The sequence below is a fragment of the Trichinella spiralis genome, assembly GCF_000181795.1.
Source record: "Trichinella spiralis strain ISS 195 chromosome Unknown Scfld4, whole genome shotgun sequence".
NCBI classification, from domain to species: domain Eukaryota; kingdom Metazoa; phylum Nematoda; class Enoplea; order Trichinellida; family Trichinellidae; genus Trichinella; species Trichinella spiralis.
In genome coordinates, this window is record NW_003526943.1 from 3,219,534 (window position 1) to 3,237,164 (window position 17,631).

Consider the following 17,631-nt stretch of genomic DNA (forward strand, 5'->3'; position numbering starts at 1 on the left):
ACGCAGAAGAGAAATTTTCATCCAATAATAATGAATAAGCTTGAAATTGGATTTAATAAAAGTTCAAACTAGACGAAATTGTACAATTTTAGCTTATGCTCACGCGTGAAACTTGCTACACTACGAGCAAAACAGGTCTTCAGCAAATAAACAATTCTCAATTGACATATTTAAAACAGCATCAATATCAAGCAACATATTGTGAAATTAATGCACAAATAATTTTCTCCCTTCAAAAAGAAATCAGCTAAAACTTAAAATACAATCGACAAACTTACTTCGGGTGCAGTGTGCTGACTGAATCAGGTCTTTGATAACATTTTGGTGGAAAAATTGCAGAATTACTGTATTTAAATAACAACCTGAAGGGCGCAGTACGATAAAAGAATGCACGGTTAGCTGTTGTGTAATTTAACAATTTAAAACTGTTGCTTTAATTTGTGTGCAGTGTGAATTGGTTTCAAAAAATGAAAAATCACAAATCAGATTCACCTAAACCTGACAGTGTATTTAGTAAAAATGTTTGTTGTAATTTATTGTTTTGTGATTAGCTTGAGTGTTTGGAAGTTGATTTGAAGATTGAGTGAATGAAGAGAAAAGCAAAAAAAATTCAACCTTGATTATTAAAAATTGTCGTGAAGAACGTTAACAAATTCCGTTACAGTATCTATATTATACTTGCACATATTTGAACTGTAGTGGAGTGGTTGTTTTTTGAAATTTTAAAGTTGTCGGTAAGTTTGTGTTTTTTTTCGATTATCGTGAAGAGAATTTCAATTGGAATATATACACGACGAGCGATCAGAGGGTAGAGGAGCATGTTTGAGTTTTTTGGTATAAAGCCGACTGTGGAATCACCGCCGTCGGATGGGGCGTCATCGTCGCCACCGTCGCCGCCTGAAAACGGACAAAAACCGCCGGACAAGAGTCGAATGGCCTATTCGTTCGATTCGGCAGCGCTCGAACGGGCCGCGAAGGCGGCTCGTGAATTGGAACGGTCGAAGAATGCGAAAGAAGCGTTGGAATTGGCTCGTCTCCAAGAGCAGACCAGGCAAATGGAATTGCAGCAGCGGATAAAAGAGTTCGAAGCGTCGGCTGAGAAGAGCAAAGTGGAACAGAGGCGAGTTTCTGAAGAGGAGAAGCGTAGAACGTTGTCGGAAGAAAGTAAGCAGTTCAAGTTGAAAGCTGAATACCAGGACCAGTTGGCCAGGAAGCGGTTCGCCGACGAACAAGCGTTGAGACGGCGCGAACAGGAGGAAGCGTTGAGGAGGCAGGAGGAGTCGGTGCAGAAGCAGGAGTCGATGCGCAGGAGAACGATCGAAGAGGAGCTGAAATTGAAGCACCAGTACGACGTACAGCGTGTGGAACAGGAAGCCCGAGCTCGGGCGTTGGTCGAGAGGGAAAATCGGGAAATATACCTGGAACAGTTGAGAGTGAGAGAGAGGGAACGTCGGACGACGGTGTTGGAGGCGATCACCACCGGCGGCAAAATGATCGGTCACGGTCTGAGCAGCTTTTTCTCCGACTTGGGCACTTTGATGAACACCGCCGCCGGCTTGACCCTGCTCGCGGTCGGCTTGTACACGGCCAAGCGGGCGACGTCGGTCGCCGCTCGGTACGCCGAGGCGCGTCTGGCCAGGCCGAGCTTGGTCCGAGACACGTCCAGACTGAGCGTGGCGGATTTCGTCAGGGAGCCGTTGCGGTCGCTGGCGAAAATGTTCCGCCGTCCCGGCGACCCATTGGCCGGCGTGATTTTGGAGCCCAATCTGGAGCGACATCTACGCGACGTGGCGATCACGACCAAAAACACGAAGCGCAACCACGGCCTGTATCGCAACTTTCTCTTCTACGGTCCACCGGGAACCGGCAAAACGCTGTTCGCCAAAAGGCTCGCCTCCCACTCGGGCATGCACTACGCGGTGATGACCGGCGGCGACGTGGCGCCGCTGGGCCGCCACGCGGTCACCGAAATCCACAAACTGTTCGACTGGGCGTCGACTTCCCGGCGCGGCTTGATACTGTTCGTCGACGAGGCGGACGCTTTCCTGCGACGGCGCGACGCGGCCAGCGAACACACCCGGGCTGCTTTCAACGCCTTCCTTTACCGTACCGGCGATCAGTCGAGTCACTTCAGTTTGGTTTTGGCGACGAACCGACCGGAACAATTCGACTGGGCCGTCAACGACCGTCTGGACGAGGTGATCGAATTTGCCCTGCCCTCGCTCGACCAATGCCAACGCCTGCTGCTTCTCTACTTCCATCGCTACATCGCCGAGCCGGCGGTCAGCCGACAGGTGTTGCCGTTCATTGTCGGTCGGCTCAAATTGGCCGACTTCGACTGGGTGGAAAAGTGCAACGCCGTCGCGACGAAGCTGGTCGGCATGTCTGGCCGTGAAATTGCGAAAATGGTCGTCGCCTGGCAGGCGGCCGCCTACGCGTCCGACGACGGCTGTCTCACCGAGCGAATGATCGACGAGTTGACCGAAAACGCCGTACGCCAGCATTCTCAGAAAGCGGCCTGGCTGGCCATGGAAGCGGATTCGACTGCCGGCGACAAATACACCCAGTCACACCCGGTGAAATGAGCGACTGGTGACAAAATTCGTGCTTATCGATAATGCTAATAAAAATAACATGTTCAACCAATTCCATTTTCTAACCTACTGAATTGAATTACACTTTGCCCAACACTGGGCGCGTTCATTTATTTATCAATCCTTTATTCCCCTTCGAAACTGCAAATCATCTCCCAAAACTACGCATCTACCGTACTAAATGACAAGCGTAATTTTACTCAAAACAACGACAATAAATAAAGCGAAATAAAATCAAGTTATGATTTATTTTTTTTAAATTAAAACTGCACCCGTTGACGCTTTTTTCGCCTTCGATCAATCTCTTCTTTGTACCACCAAACAGTTTACTGTATTATTTTATATTTGTACTTGATTTCTTTAAATTTACTGTATCATAATTGCTCGAAGATATTAAAGTTGAATCAGCTGCGTTGTTCTGTATGTATTCGTTGTTCGTTTTTCATTTTGATTCACAATTTGCATTACAAGCTGTTTTTTAATTGCAAATCACTTGAACGTGACATTCACATGAATAATACGAACCAGTGGGCATTGCGTTGATGATGGCGTTCATTTTAAATTTACGCCAGTAATTGCTGTTGATTCTGGGAAATGTAATTTTCGTGCAGCACATGAAAAGCAAGTACACGAAAGTTTTTTTGCCTGTTGAAACACTGCTCTGTGATTTTTTGAAATTTACCTTCACTTGACAATGATTGAAACATTGCATGCCAAGTTTGCAGTTACAAATGTTTTTTTTCTGAAAACACTTTCAATTTATTGTTGCAGTTGCATTTTCAGAATTCCCGCATGCAAATTTACCGATGTCACTTTTTGTTGAAGTTAATCAAACAGACAGTAGTTTTGTTTTTTCTTTTGCATTTCAAGTGGTTGTGAAGTATTCTTTCACAGTGTTCACAGTGACAGTCCACTGCATCAGAGTTTAGGTTTCACAGTAAATTACAATCATATATGATTTATTGGCTTTTGGTTTTTTTTTCATCAAATTTTATCATAGGCGTGAAATCATCTTTGAAAAATTCTGATGGTATCGCCGAGATCGCACGCATGTCCGTTTTCGTTGTTCAGGGAACTTTTCCCAAATGAATCTTTGAAAATTAATTTACTCAGCAAGTCTCCTTGTCGTTTTGGTTGCTCTGTTCAAATTGGTAACAAGATCTACAACGGTTATGGACAAACAAAACAGCAAGCCAAACATGAGATGGGCTTGGACGTTTTAATTTCGCTCTTTCCATCGTGCGCACCATTGATAGATTTGTCCATTTTTAAGAGATTTAGCAATTGCGAAGATTATCCAAGTAAATACAGAGAGTTGCTAAAAGAGCGAGGCGACGACGAGACTCTAACAAATTACGACGAACGTTATTTGTCACAACTGAAGAAAAAAATCAAGTTCCACCAACGCATTTTAGCTTTAACGAGCAATTATTTTAAGAAAACCCCTTTGCAAATGTTTAATGAAATTTGTGATGTGGCTAGAAATGTGATTTCGGTAGAAATAACGTACGACGACCATCCGACAGAAGTTCCCGAGTTCAACTCGGCCAAGTGCGTCTGTTGTAAAGTAGTGTGGAATGGTAGGCTGGTACGAGGCTTCGGAATCAACCAGAAATATGCGAAAATGGACGCTGCTCAGAAAGTACGCTTCAAATCACAATTCACATAAAATTAGCACAGCTTAAGATTTTTCTATTAAAATCTTTAGTTTCCAATGGGGAATAATATTAAGTGTAGAATTTGAAAAATAATTTTCCAATTTGTCGAGCATGGATATTATAATGAATGATTTGTTTTTTGCTTATTCACTGCTTAGGCTTTGGTGAAATTGTTCAACGTGGATCCGAATGTGGTGATAAGCATGATTTCCAACACGCTGCGGCAAGAGATCACCGGCTTGCCGCCGAAGGAGGCGCTGATTAAACTTTGCTCTTTGAGAGCAATTAAATTCAGATTGAAATACAATGGCGGTTTGGACCCGAACGTCGGGACGGCCAAATTGGTATGCGGCTTGGACACTTTCGAAACAACCGGAACCAAGGAGTTCGCGATCACGAGCTTGTGCGAAAAAGCGCTGGAAGATGTATTTGAAATCAAGCTCTACAAAGGTGTTTCAGATGGAAATTGAAAGAGTGTGAACTTGATGGACCGTGGCAACAAGACGTTCTTCTCCACTCACTGTTGCGGATGTTGTACACATTTATGCATTAAAAAAATTATTTTTTGTTAATTTATATAGTTATTCTTTGTTCTATTTATTCGTTTGTGTGTTTTGAAAAAAATTCTTTTGCATCATCTCGTTGTTTGTTACAGATTGTTGAATGGAACGATGTCGCCGTGCTCATTTTTGGTATGAAAATGATCACATTCTACATATATTTTAAACAACTTTTTCAATTATGTCTGTGAAAAATTAAAAACTATATATATCAAACGTCGCCGATATTGAAATAACCAAATGGAATATGTAATGGTGGTGATGTGGAAAATTTTGAAAAATATCCATGCGCTTATTGTGATGATGATGATGAATAGGATGTGGTTGAAGCTAGTGAAATTTGTCGAAATGAGAGAGGGAATAGAAACTTGTCGACAAATGTTTACGGGTGACGATGATTCGAGCAAAAGCTGAACGATGATAATTAATGAAGATTGTAAAATTGGCGTTTATTTATTATTGGCTGATTCAATTGTTCAGCTGGCACGAGCGTTTTCAGTGTCATCTCTACTGCTTTAATGCTATGCGTTGCGGCCCATGTTGAAAACTGAACGACCAATCGAAACAACGAAACCCAATCAGTGGCTTATTCATTACTCAGGTTCGAATTCTTTTTTTTTAATTTTTTATAATTGCATAATAGAAAAATTATGATTATATTTTTAATTTAAATTTTAATTTCAAATTTCGAAAGCAAAAAGTAGTGAAATTTTGCAATTTTTAAAATTTCCATTCGTCATCAGGTTGAAGTGGTGAATAAATGGAGTGAGTTGAAGAAAAAGAAAAGTAGAAGCAGGGAAAGGGATTTTCGATTCGAATTTTATTCGGTCAGCCATTTCTATAGATGAATGTGAATTTTTGCCCGACAAAATTTGTTCAATCTATGAAAAACGGCAACTCGTCGCTCGCTCATCTTCGAGCACTTTTCGAAAACTTTATTATTAATCACTCGGAGGCGTAGCAATTTTTTATATTAAAATTTATTTCTAACTATCATGAGGCTATTTTGAATTCAACTGGCGTGAAGAATATTTTCTTTTTGCTCATGATTTGAACCGAAAACTTTGTTTCGACTGTAATTTTATGCAAATAGTGTCCGAAGTTTGCAAATTTCCATTTCTACACTATTGAAATGATGTTGAAGAAAAAAGTATATTTCCATTATGAATGAATGCAATTTTTATTTTAATTTAAACTAAATTAAATTACAATTTGGAACAGGTGCATTGAAAAATTTAGTCCATTGTTAAGGCTTTGACAAATTTTCAGAGCAAAATTTTCTGTTGGCTAATGGAATTTTAGTTTCTTTTTATTCAGGACAATTGTCAGTTGAAAATTTTCATACGCATCAGTTCCCTTTTGCCGTCTATCACTTCCAACAGTAGTTCAGTGTGCAAAAAGTAGCTTAAATGTCAAGAAAATAAACTAATATACAAAAAACAAAAATTAAGAAAATTTTCTACTAAATATTATCGAATGCGTTCTATATATATATGTATTAAAAAAACTGTCACTGTTCCGCTGACACAGTTTGTCTATTTTTATGGCCAATTACATGACTTGACATGGCAACTTGACATACTGTATTATTTAAAAAATTTTTTTGAATTTCAAAATGTACGTGTAAAGGATAATGAAGTATTTATTTATTTTTTCAACAGTTTTGTGGATATGAAAAAAATTATTACTTTTTTTAAAATTGAATGTAAAAAAGCCAGTAATGTACAAAACAAGGTACGGATGTGAATTTGAATGATTTTCACGAACTACAACCACTGATCCTGTAGATCAGATTGGACGATTTGTTTGTTTGTTTGACATGTAAACTTCAGTGAGTGAAATAAATTTTGATTCAACACGGATCGATTTGCATAACTGTGTGTTTTCAATAATCATAATAATCAATCATATTGTAAATAAGTTTACTTTTTTTTGAATATTTGTCAACAATTGGACAAATAAATGAATATCGTTGGTCCGGATGTTCTGTTTGGGCAAACAATTGTTGTCTGCCGTTGTCTCTGCGGTCCGGTTCAACCGACGTTCGGTGATGTGCGAATTGTTGGGAAGCATCGTAATTTTCCGCTTCAACACTAGTCAATTTTGGCATTTCAGTGAAAAATGAAATGGAAAATGAAAAATATGCCTCGTTTTCAAATGTTCATGATGAAATAAATAATATAATACACCGATCGGTCAGTTTGAACGTGTTTTTTTTGTTTATATTAAATTTACAAAACAATTATCATGAAATTTGAAAATGTTGTTTATTTCAATTTTGAATGTATTTTGCTTTCGAAAAAGAAATATATTTCTCGCTCAACGTTTGTGATAAAAATCTCTCCAAATACAAAAAATGGGTTATTTTCAAATTGAAGCAGCCTGAAAATGAAATGGGCAAAATTGTTGAAAATCGGGCCGCCTGAATTCGTATTATTTTCCATCAATTTATGCTAATTTCTGATAAATGGATAAAAATTTGAATAAAAAATAATAACAGCGAATAATGTTCGATCGACTGAGCAAACAACACAACACAATATACAAATTCCGATTGAGGGGGAAACAGTAATAAGTTGATTTCTTTTTTTTGGTTCGTTTATGTTTGGTTTTCTATAATTTATTGTTCACAAATATGAAATATATCATTTTTTTCTTTTAGCAAATGAATGCGTACGTTGCGTAATCAGTGGCGGTTGACGCGCGTGTAACAGAATAACGAGAGAAAAGATTAATAATTAAGAATAATAATAAATTGCTAGCCGGGTAGCTGCTAGCAGCTGGCTGGTCTGCTTGCATGGTAAGCGACATCTCTTGTTGACGACAATCGTCGTCACCAATCTGAGACTCGGATCTACCCACGTCAAAGTACGGTACGGTACTTGTACAGTATTGCCGCTGCGTTTGCAGTCAGTAGGGCTTTTTCAAAAATCAGATGCGCTTTCGGATTCGCTATTTCACCCTGCTCTTGGTCAACATTGTTGGCTTCTTCATTTTAATATACTTGGTCAAGAGAAGATGCATCCACCTATTTAAAGTCGACATTCCTGAAGTTCTGCTGCCCAGACCGCAGAGCGGCAACGATTTGAATTCTAATTCGTTGAAAAGGAAATTTTTCTGGGATACGGTCAGTATTGAAGTTCAAGAACAACTGCGACGACTCTCGGCTATCGACTGGCACCGGGTGAAACCCACCGCCGATTGTAATCATCGTTTCGGTTATCCACCGACGTCGGATGAAATGTAAATATAATAATAATTATTATTATTCATTGTTCATCTTCTGAAGTTTTATTTAATCTTTTTTCTTCAAATAATCTTCTTCAATCGTAATCTTTTATAAATAATTGAATTTAACTTTTATTTTTATTAATGAAAACAATTTTTTGTTTCTTTTTTTGTAATTTTAATTTAAATACATCATCTACACACAGATGCATTTACATTTTATAACTTTTCTAATGTTCAACTAAATGAATTGCTTGGAGATGTTTATCATCACTTTTTGATTGATTTTACTGGTTCATTTTTCTGGCAGTTTCTCTTCATCGTTTGAGCATCTGTTACCAGTTTCCACGTTCAGCAATTTGATTGAACAAGCAATTGAATAACCGCTGACTGTTCGATTAATGAGTGATAATTTACTTTCAGTGATATTTCATTAATTTCATAATTCGCAATACATACTTCTCATATGGATCATCTGTTTTATTTTCATTTCCTTAATTAACCTAACAGCTTTTTACTTTTGAATTTTCTATGTAAATATTATATCATGTTGACATAATTGTATCAATAAAGTCTCTAACATACGCACAGCAGTGATAGAGACAGAAAGAGAGAGAAGCTATTTCATTAGTAAACATATTTTATGCAAGCATATTAATTTTGATATTTAGAATAACTTGCTACTTATTATCCGATGAAGCATTGAACGCGTCAGAAATTATAATTAAAAAGCAATGCTTGTTTATTATCTTTTATTTATTTAGAAAATTTATTCAACAAAAAATATAAAATTTGATATATTTCTTTTTTTAAATAATAATAGACTACATAAATTTGGAAAGATGTTCATTTTTCATTGAGCACAGTTGATCATCGTATCAAATGAAGATTTGAATTTCTTTATTTCAATTTGAATTTGTTTCATTTGAAAATAAATAATTTACTTATTTTATGTTGTCAATTGTGAAACTGTTTGTTTGTACAAGAGATTCGTCATTTTGAATTTTAGATATTTTGCGTCAAATATTTGCCTGCTTTACAATTATTCAAACAGTACTATGTACAGTCTTATTTGAATACACGTGTAGTGTTGAATTTCTAGCCCACGTATATTGATAAATTGAAATGTGAAATAATAAGGAAAACTGCTTTGTACAAGCTTGTCAGAAAGCAAATTCATTGAATATGAAAAAAATGTGTTATTAAAATGGAACTGTTTTCATTTTAAACTGTTGTCTATAATAATAATAATAATAATAGTGAAATACATATATATTTTTTTTCATATTCTTTACAGAAATCTAATGGAAAATGGTCCGGGGGCTGCGTGGCAACGGTTTCTGAGCTCTATAAATAGTTGTGAAGTTTACAAAAGCGAAGAAACTCTGCGAGATGTGTTGCAACTGATGAGCAAAGAGCCTGTACTAGAGACGGCCATAATGAAAGGCGGAACGCAGGTGAAATTGCTGATCACTTTCAAAAATGGTCGACAAGCGGTTTTCAAGCCGATGAGGTGAATCGGCTGAAATTAATTGTTGTTCAATTGGATTTATTTAAATTTTGCAGATTTGATCGCAATCACGAAGCGGATCCGAATCATTTCTACTTCAGTGATTTTGAACGGCACAATGCTGAAATTGCCGCGTTTCATTTGGACAAGTAATTGTTGTCATAAATTTGAATAATTTAATTTAATTTAAAAACAAAAACCATCATTAATTTTTTTCTTTCCTTTCAGAGTATTAGGCTATAATCGCGCAATTCCTACTGTTGGTCGGGTTTTTAATATGACTTCAGAATTGAAAGAGTTCGCCGATCAGCAGCTTTACAGTACATTTTTCGTATCTCCAGGTATTGAAATCAATTGCTAAAAGAGAACAATACGGTTGACTTTAAATTATTTGATAATTTAAATTTCAGTTGGAAATGTATGTTTTGTCGGTGTTTGCAAATATTACTGCATGACGGGTATGGCAATCTGTGGCAATCCGGATACGATTGAAGGTTCATTGCAAATGTTCATCGATACACCCTATACGCCATTCGATCGTATCATTTCTCCTTACAGAAGGTATATACAGATGATAAGTTTTTCTTTTTCGCTTGTTTATACTTTTAATTTTGTAGAACTTATTCGAAAATGAGGCAAAAAGCTGAATGGCAATTGGATAACAGCTATTGTAAAACGAGACTTTTAAGCAACAATTCATCACCATTCAGTGAAGGCAGACTGTTGTTAGATCTTATTGATATGAGTATTTTGGATTTTTTAATGGGTAATTAATTCATTTGATTCAGTTTCATTCAGTTCGATTAATTCTACTAACTAATTCAATTCATCTCCAATCCAGGTAATCAGGATCGTCATCATATGGATATGTTTCATTTCGAAGATGTTGTCGAAGTAGCCACTGTCCATGTTGACAATGGACGAGGGTAAAAAATAATCAAAAAATAATTTCAATTATTTCATTTCTTGTTTTGTGACGTATTTTCAGTTTTGGACGTTCAGATTTCGATGATCTGGATATAATCTTGCCATTGGTCCAATGTTGTGTAATACGTCCGAGCACAGTTTGGACATTGCTGAAATATTATTTCGGCCCGTCCAGTTTGGGCGACGCTTTGAAAGAGTCCATGGCCTCGGATCCGGTGTCACCAGTTTTAGCTGACAAGCATTTAATAGCAGTAAACCGTCGTTTAGAGATTGTTTTGTTCAAATTAGCCGAATGCATTATCCAAGCTGGTGGCAATCACAGGCAAGTTATTCTTTCACGATTATTCAACAACAACAATGGTTTTATTCGTCAACAACAACAACAACAACAACAACAACAGCCTGTTACGAAATAGCAAGCTTAAATAAATAATTTTACAAATAAGCTTCTTTTCCAGTTAGGCATTTTTTACGGTATTCAAAATTCGAAACATTTTTGTTAACATAATACTGTTGATTTTTTGTTTGTTATTTTTCGCTTTGAATTATTAATTAGCTTCTTTCACTGACTTTGTTTGTTGAAATAAAACAAATTCCATCATTTTATCTTTTGCAACAGAAACATACAGCGTTTATTTACAGAAGAATAATGAATGAATGGATTATTTCACACTGATAAAACAATAATCGATTTTTCCAACAAATTTAAATGTTGGAAAAAAAAATATATATATAAAGACAGATTGATTTACGGTAATATATCTCTCTCCCCTGTCTTTATTACTAAAATATCCAACTTTTGTAAAATTACTTTTTTCACATATTTTTCATGACATAACATTCAACAATAAAGTGCGCAATCATATAAATAATATCTAGCCAAATTATTTTCAATATGTGCTCTTATCCATCGACTGAATCGAATATGTTATATTTTTTTAAAACGCTTCGACTTTTATGAACAAAAATATCGCAGTAACAACAACAACAACAAACTCGAAATATTGAAGATTAAAAATGCATATTTATTTATCTATTCATAACGCAACGATAATTAATTACGAAAAAATTTTAAACTACATATTAAATACTAAATATTGTTATAAATATATATAGTATGCATATAATATGCATTAAAAAAACTATTATACCTCTTAAATAAAAAAAGAACACACATCATCAATTCCCTCACTGTCAATTCAATTGAATTCATTGAACAGTTCAATTAATTTAAACAACAAACTGATCAACTTGCAATTTTACTTAGTCTTCTATTCTGGGGTCGTTGCAACCGCAGACAAGTAAATTAATAAACGTGCAATCAAGAAAAAATGTCAAAAAAAATGACAACCATTGCCAAACAAATATTTTCCAGTGCAAATAAAACAATTCCATATAAAAATTACTAAAGTTAAAAAAAAATAATATTAATAATAATAATAACATATAGAAAAAAAACATACAGCGTAAACAACCAAATGATGCATTGTATATATATATATAATGCTGCTGCTATTGGAATTCATTGCATCATCATGCTCTTCGTTTTTTACGCCGCGCTATTATCATCGGTCTTTTTGAAACACTACTGCCCATGTCAGATGCACCGGCAAACGGAGTACTTAGAAAAAAAAAGAAGTTTTTTTTTCAATAAAATTACCATCATTGATAAACATATCACACAATATCTTACCCAATCTGAGGTTGAGCTGATGTTCCAACGCCAGCACCAACAACAGACGGAGGAGCAGTTGAAAAATTAAATGTCGGAGTCATTGAAGCAGCTATATTGGAACCAAATGCTATAAATATTTTAAAAGAAAAACATCCATTTTCATCACAAGTAATTTGTGTTTGCTATTTAAAAAAAAATAAAAAAAAATAATAATACCTGGTGTGGATGATGGAATTTGAAAATTGAAGCCAGAATTATTCATAGGTGCTAAAAGCAGACGACAACAACAACAACAAACAGAACAATTAAAATTTAAATAAATAATACTTGTATACTTGACTTGTGAAACATGCTATAGAATAACGTACTTTGAGAAGCAGCGGCTGCTGATGCGGCGTTTGCAGAAAATGAAAAAAAAGGAGTACCGGCACTGCTAGTTGAAGAAGTTGTTACTACAGTTGGAAATCCGAAATTGAATGTTGCCGCCGCCGCCGCCCCTGCTGGTGTTGTCGTCGTTGTTGCCGTTACCGAGGCTTCAGATTTACCTAATATAGCAGAAAAAAAACAATTATACACCAAAATTTTGAAAATGACTACAACGTTCATATACTTACTACTTCCAAAATTGAAAGCAAATGGAACTGACGTAGGAGTAGGAAAAGAAAATGTTGGAAAAGATGCGGTTTTTGTCGTACTAGCAGTGGTGGTCAAGCAAGGCAAAGATAATCTTGAATTTGTCGCGATCGATTGTGTCGATAATGTTGGAGTTTTACTGGAAAATGCTAAAATGAAAATTATTATTTTTTATTTTTTTAAAAAATTTAAATTAAAAAAAAAGCATACAAGGAAACGTGAACGGTTTTGCAAATGGAGAAGACTGAGCAGCAGTACTGCCAAAGTTGAAAACAAATGAACTACTAGTACTACTGCTGCTGCTGCTGCTGCTGATAGTAGTTGTTGCTGGTGTTGTAATAATGCTAGTAGTTGATGGAAAGTTACCAGTGCCAAATGTGAAAATACTACCACTAGCCGAAGAAGTCTGGGATGCTAGCACGTTTCCACTGCTCGCTAAAAGAAGAACATCCATTTTTATAATATAATAATTGAAAAATAACTCTTCGGACAAGAACAAAAGTACCTGGAGTAGTAGAAGAAGATTTTGATGGAGTTGGATCACCAATCGCTGCTCCAAACTGAAATACCGGAAAAGACAACGAAGAAAGATCCGTTTCAGCTACTTTGAAAGCGTTGGCGATAACATCAGCCGGCGATACTGTTGCACTGGAAATTTTCGTATCTTCCGTACTAGTGACTATAAAGAGCAAAAATATATTCCTACTCATCTTGTTCTTACAGATGCAACAACAACAACAACAACAACAACAGTATAACGAACTATAGCATATTGGAAATCTATTAATTAATTTGCAGTTTAAACCAATATTTTCTAGACCAACCTCCCATTGCCGTATTGTTGTTAAAAGTTGTTTAAAAATTGAAATTATTTTAATATTAATATAATTTGCATTAAAAAAAAGTACCCGCAACCGTAGAAGCTTTCTGCTGTCCAAAGTTAAAAGTAAATGACGGTGCAGAAGTGGTCAATTCATCACTGGCGGAAAATAATGATCTTTTCGCTGTTTCTAAATACAAAAGCCAACGAATAAAAAATAATTAATTCGCATTAAAATAAAAAAACATTTTCAATACTTTTGGCAAATACAGGTTCCGATTCAATACCCAGACGAACTGATGGTAATGTTGAAGTTGCTTTCTGTTCTGAAATAATTTCCTTTTCTGTAGCCGGAGAAGATAATTTGGAGAAAAGTCCCGTTGTGGGTGAATTAATCGATGATGTGACAATATTCGTCGATTCAACAGTACTAGTAGTAGTAGTAGTAGTAGTGGTGGTAGTAGAAGTAGGAGGAAGAGTAAGTGTGCCGCATACTTGCAATGATGCAGCGCTGTTTTCAGTCTAAAGTTTGAAAAAATGAAAAAAAAGATATTAAATATTCATAAATATCAAATAAATTTTGAAAAAGTTTATACATTTGTTTTTTTTCAAATAAAATAAATCACAATTGATATTTATATATATACAAAACTGATATTATTAATTATTTTACATTTTCATTTCACATCAATTCAACAATAAACAGTTTAAAAAATTAGAATAATGTTTAAAAGAAAAGAACAATCATGAACAAAAAAAAATTAAATATAAAAAAGTTGTGGGCAGGCGATTTTCATTGGTTTGAAAAGAAAACTTACGATGGAAAGAACCGATGAATCAGAATTGAATACAGTTTCAGTGTGCAAGGGTTCGGAAAAATGGACTTTCCTCTTGCATATTTTCCTATTGCCACGTTTCAAAGCACTGCGCAGAACTCGATCAGATGTATTCAACTGCAGTTGTTGTTGTTGCTGCTGTTGTTGTTCATTGGATTTCGGCTGCGGTTGTCCAAATTTGCATAAATGCTCTTCATCTGCTTGAGTTTCAACAAAATCTGCTTGCCTTTCAGTTGTACCAAGTGGTGACGGTGGCGGAGACAAATCAGGTGCCTTGAAATGCACTGCAGACGTGTTGGAATCACCACTGCCCTCCCTTGTTCCAACAGATGTCGAAGAATCATCGACCACAGCTTTGCCATTTTCTGCCACGTCAGTTGATTCGTCTTCTGTTGTAGTAGCGAAATTAATACTTACTGAAAGAACAAAAAAAGAACATTTTGGCATAAAATGTTAATTATGAATATGCAAAGCGAAACAGAAAACAATTACCAGATTTGAAGACAGATCCCGGCTTGGGTGCATTGCAAGAAGAGCAAAAAAGCTGTTCAGCTGCGTTCCCAAGAAAACATATAGTGCAATACCATTCTGAAGAAAAAAAGAAACAAAATATCCACCATTCGATTATTTTTATTCTCGATTAACAACATTGTCTGTCCAGAAATTACTTGGTAAATCACTCTTGGTCGACGATGATTCATCTGGAAATTTCTGCACATCACCAGCAGTTTCATCATGACTTACAGTAAGCGACTGGCTGTTTCTAAAATGAAAGAAAAAAAAATGGTAAACATGCAAATAATTAGTACATATCCCCCTCTTGTCGCTCGCTCGCTCCCTGCCCCTCAGAAACGAAAAGCATCCAAAAAAATGATACAGATCATCATCATCATTCACAAACGTACGAAGAAGAAACGTCGGATGTATTTTCTTTTAAAATTGACCGTGGCATTCTGCACTGCAAACAGTTGTCGAAATTGCCACTGTTCAAAACGCAACAGCCGGTGCATCTCCAACATTTTTCATTTTTCATAGAAAATTTACTAGGACGCAATGCAAGACAATTCACACATCGCTTGCTATTTGTATCATCATTGCTCACAAAACAAGCTGGACATTTCCAAGCCGAAGAAGAAATACCACCTTCGACAGAATCTGAGGAACAACCACAGCGGAAGCAAATCTGACTGATAGGCTTATTTAGAAACAAACATCCCTTGCATGTCCATCCACTGAGAACCGAAGTTTGTTCTGAGGCAAATCTGCGTCTATTCCACCACCTTTTCCGAATTGTGCTGTCGAAATTTTTCGTCGTTCTCATCACATTTCTCCTCACATCAGTAACCGGATCGTAAAAATTAAATTTTTCACACGATGAACACTTTCTACCGGAACCAAAATCCAACAACAAACCACAAATTATACACTTTTCACTGGGCTTGAATTTTTTCGTAAAAGAATTCGACGACATCTCACCGCTTCTCTTATTCTCATTCGGCATTTTCAAATTCAATTCACCCTGTACACCGTGCTTTTCTGAAATACAAACAAACATTATAAAATGGAATTTTATTCACATTTCAATCTTTACCCGACGACAAATTGCCGACAGTTGATTTTTCAGCATTTAATGCGGTCGATTTAGGAAGAACTGTCTCTGATGATCTCGGAAACATGCACAAATTACAATACGACAACGCATCAATGTTTCTACCGTTACATGTCATGCATCTCCAAGTTGCTACATTAGCATTTCAAATCAAAAAAAAATATATATATATAATGTAGAATTTTCAACAAAAGATAAAAGTTACCTCTATTCACCAAATCCGAACGCCTCTTTTCAAGCTAAACACATATTGCTAGATAACAACATACAAATAAATAAAAAGTACCTTTTTAGTTGGAAACAATCCTCCAGGTACAACAAGAACATCAGGTCTGGAAAAATAAAAATGCGTAAGAGTAGCACCATCCCGTACTGCTTGGCTAAGGTTTCTTTCGCAGATTTCGGAAATTTGATCAATCTGAAATCCACATAAACGGCTTCGATCAATCTTGAATCCATATGAGAAGTTCAATCTTGTATCCACAGTTTGCTATAAATTCAAATCCATAATACAAATGTATACAATTCAACAATATCACGTAAATATAGGTTACTGTCTCATGCTTTGGAAGTCGTGACTGCACTTTTTCTACCCTAACTGGTTGTTGTTCTCTAAAATTAAAAATTATATTTTTTTCTTTGAAATTCTTGGAATAACTTCATTTTTACAAATTTATTGAAGCATCACTACTTAAAGTAGAAATATCTTCACTCTGACTGCTCAGCTCTTTGCTAATCTACAAATACAAGCATAATGCAGATTCATATACCAACGGTGAAATGTAATTACTACCTCTTCAGTAGATGGTCGCTTTGAGGAAACAGTTATTCGTCGACATATGTCATAATGATTGATTAGTATCTTTCGGGGATCCTATTCAACAAATTAAATTTCATTTAACCCCAGCATTCTAATCGATAACATCTCATTTCGATACTTTGTAAAGATAAAAGATAACAAATGTAATTTAAAAACAAAATGAAATATTTTTTCAACTCTAATTCAAAATAATTAAAATTCATATCTATCATCTGAAGAAAAAATACCAATTTAAAACATAAAACCATACTATTCACATAAACAACAGAAATTGTTCAACAATATTAGAAACTTTACTTTAAGACGCAACTTTACGCCATTCTAAACAAAAGACATTACGAAAACTAATTGAAAATATCCTAAATGTTCTAATAGCTGTCATCAATGTTTCACAGCATTTACTCACTTTAATTTTTGAGCTCAAAGATCCTTCTGATGAAGGAGAAAGTTTAGAACGTTTTTTAAACGTTATAGAGTTGTCATTGTCCAGTCGTCTCTTCCCACAGGCATCCATAAATCATACTCTCTAGTGCAAATCTAAATATGACAACTTTTCTATTAATAAACCAACATGTCACCCAAACAAACGCCACGAAACGAATAAGCAACACATTCCAGCTTACGTAGTATCTACGAATAAGAATTGTATAAAGCAAAAGATAAAGTTCAAAAATTATACACTATATTCGAAAATTGTTTATATTTTAACACTTAAGTATATCAACAAAAAAATTTTACAAGTCCACTTTATTCACATACGC

The 17,631-nt window shown here is 35.6% G+C and overlaps 4 protein-coding genes across 4 annotated transcripts; 3 read left to right on the top strand and 1 right to left on the bottom strand.

The window, feature by feature from the left end:
* The first annotated feature begins 818 nt into the window (after positions 1-818).
* Tsp_00818 (ATPase family AAA domain-containing protein 3-A) lies at positions 819-4,722 on the top strand. The gene is made up of 3 exons (XM_003376568.1): positions 819-2,576; positions 3,868-4,236; positions 4,411-4,722. The coding sequence occupies exons 1-3, from the start codon at positions 819-821 to the stop codon at positions 4,720-4,722; spliced, it is 2,439 nt and encodes an 812-aa protein (XP_003376616.1).
* Positions 4,723-7,747: 3,025 nt separating this feature from the next.
* Positions 7,748-8,059, top strand: Tsp_00817 (hypothetical protein). The gene has a single exon (XM_003376569.1). The coding sequence runs from the start codon at positions 7,748-7,750 to the stop codon at positions 8,057-8,059; it is 312 nt and encodes a 103-aa protein (XP_003376617.1).
* A 1,285-nt stretch (positions 8,060-9,344) lies between these two features.
* Positions 9,345-11,134, top strand: Tsp_00816 (dentin matrix protein 4). Its single transcript, XM_003376570.1, has 8 exons — positions 9,345-9,553; positions 9,607-9,699; positions 9,779-9,891; positions 9,961-10,111; positions 10,168-10,316; positions 10,392-10,476; positions 10,539-10,803; positions 11,120-11,134. Exons 1-8 carry the CDS (start codon positions 9,345-9,347, stop codon positions 11,132-11,134), a joined length of 1,080 nt encoding a protein of 359 aa, XP_003376618.1.
* A 1,032-nt stretch (positions 11,135-12,166) lies between these two features.
* Tsp_00815 (putative Zn-finger in Ran binding protein) lies at positions 12,167-17,384 on the bottom strand. Its single transcript, XM_003376571.1, has 9 exons — positions 17,277-17,384; positions 16,337-16,540; positions 16,256-16,289; positions 15,347-15,977; positions 15,110-15,204; positions 14,681-14,857; positions 13,863-13,931; positions 13,291-13,464; positions 12,167-12,279 (listed from the first exon to the last, which is right to left on the bottom strand). The coding sequence occupies exons 1-9, from the start codon at positions 17,382-17,384 to the stop codon at positions 12,167-12,169; spliced, it is 1,605 nt and encodes a 534-aa protein (XP_003376619.1).
* Positions 17,385-17,631: the final 247 nt, after the last annotated feature.

Excerpts from the sequence above, each read along its gene's own strand:
- Tsp_00815 (XM_003376571.1), bottom strand. The coding sequence starts at position 17,384 with ATGGATGCCTGTGGGAAGAGACGACTGGACAATGACAACTCTATAACG. Across the intron at positions 15,978-16,255 it reads TTCGGATTTGGTGAATAGAG|AAAAGCACGGTGTACAGGGT; the intron begins GTAACTTTTATC and ends TTTGTATTTCAG. Across the intron at positions 13,932-14,680 it reads TCCGCCACCGTCACCACTTG|AACAGAAAGCAACTTCAACA; the intron begins GTACAACTGAAA and ends AAATTATTTCAG.
- Tsp_00816 (XM_003376570.1), top strand. The coding sequence starts at position 9,345 with ATGGAAAATGGTCCGGGGGCTGCGTGGCAACGGTTTCTGAGCTCTATA. Across the intron at positions 9,892-9,960 it reads TACATTTTTCGTATCTCCAG|TTGGAAATGTATGTTTTGTC; the intron begins GTATTGAAATCA and ends TTTAAATTTCAG. Across the intron at positions 10,112-10,167 it reads ATCATTTCTCCTTACAGAAG|AACTTATTCGAAAATGAGGC; the intron begins GTATATACAGAT and ends TTAATTTTGTAG.
- Tsp_00818 (XM_003376568.1), top strand. The coding sequence starts at position 819 with ATGTTTGAGTTTTTTGGTATAAAGCCGACTGTGGAATCACCGCCGTCG. Across the intron at positions 2,577-3,867 it reads AATACACCCAGTCACACCCG|AGATTTAGCAATTGCGAAGA; the intron begins GTGAAATGAGCG and ends TCCATTTTTAAG. Across the intron at positions 4,237-4,410 it reads AAATGGACGCTGCTCAGAAA|GCTTTGGTGAAATTGTTCAA; the intron begins GTACGCTTCAAA and ends TTCACTGCTTAG.
- Tsp_00817 (XM_003376569.1), top strand. The coding sequence starts at position 7,748 with ATGCGCTTTCGGATTCGCTATTTCACCCTGCTCTTGGTCAACATTGTT.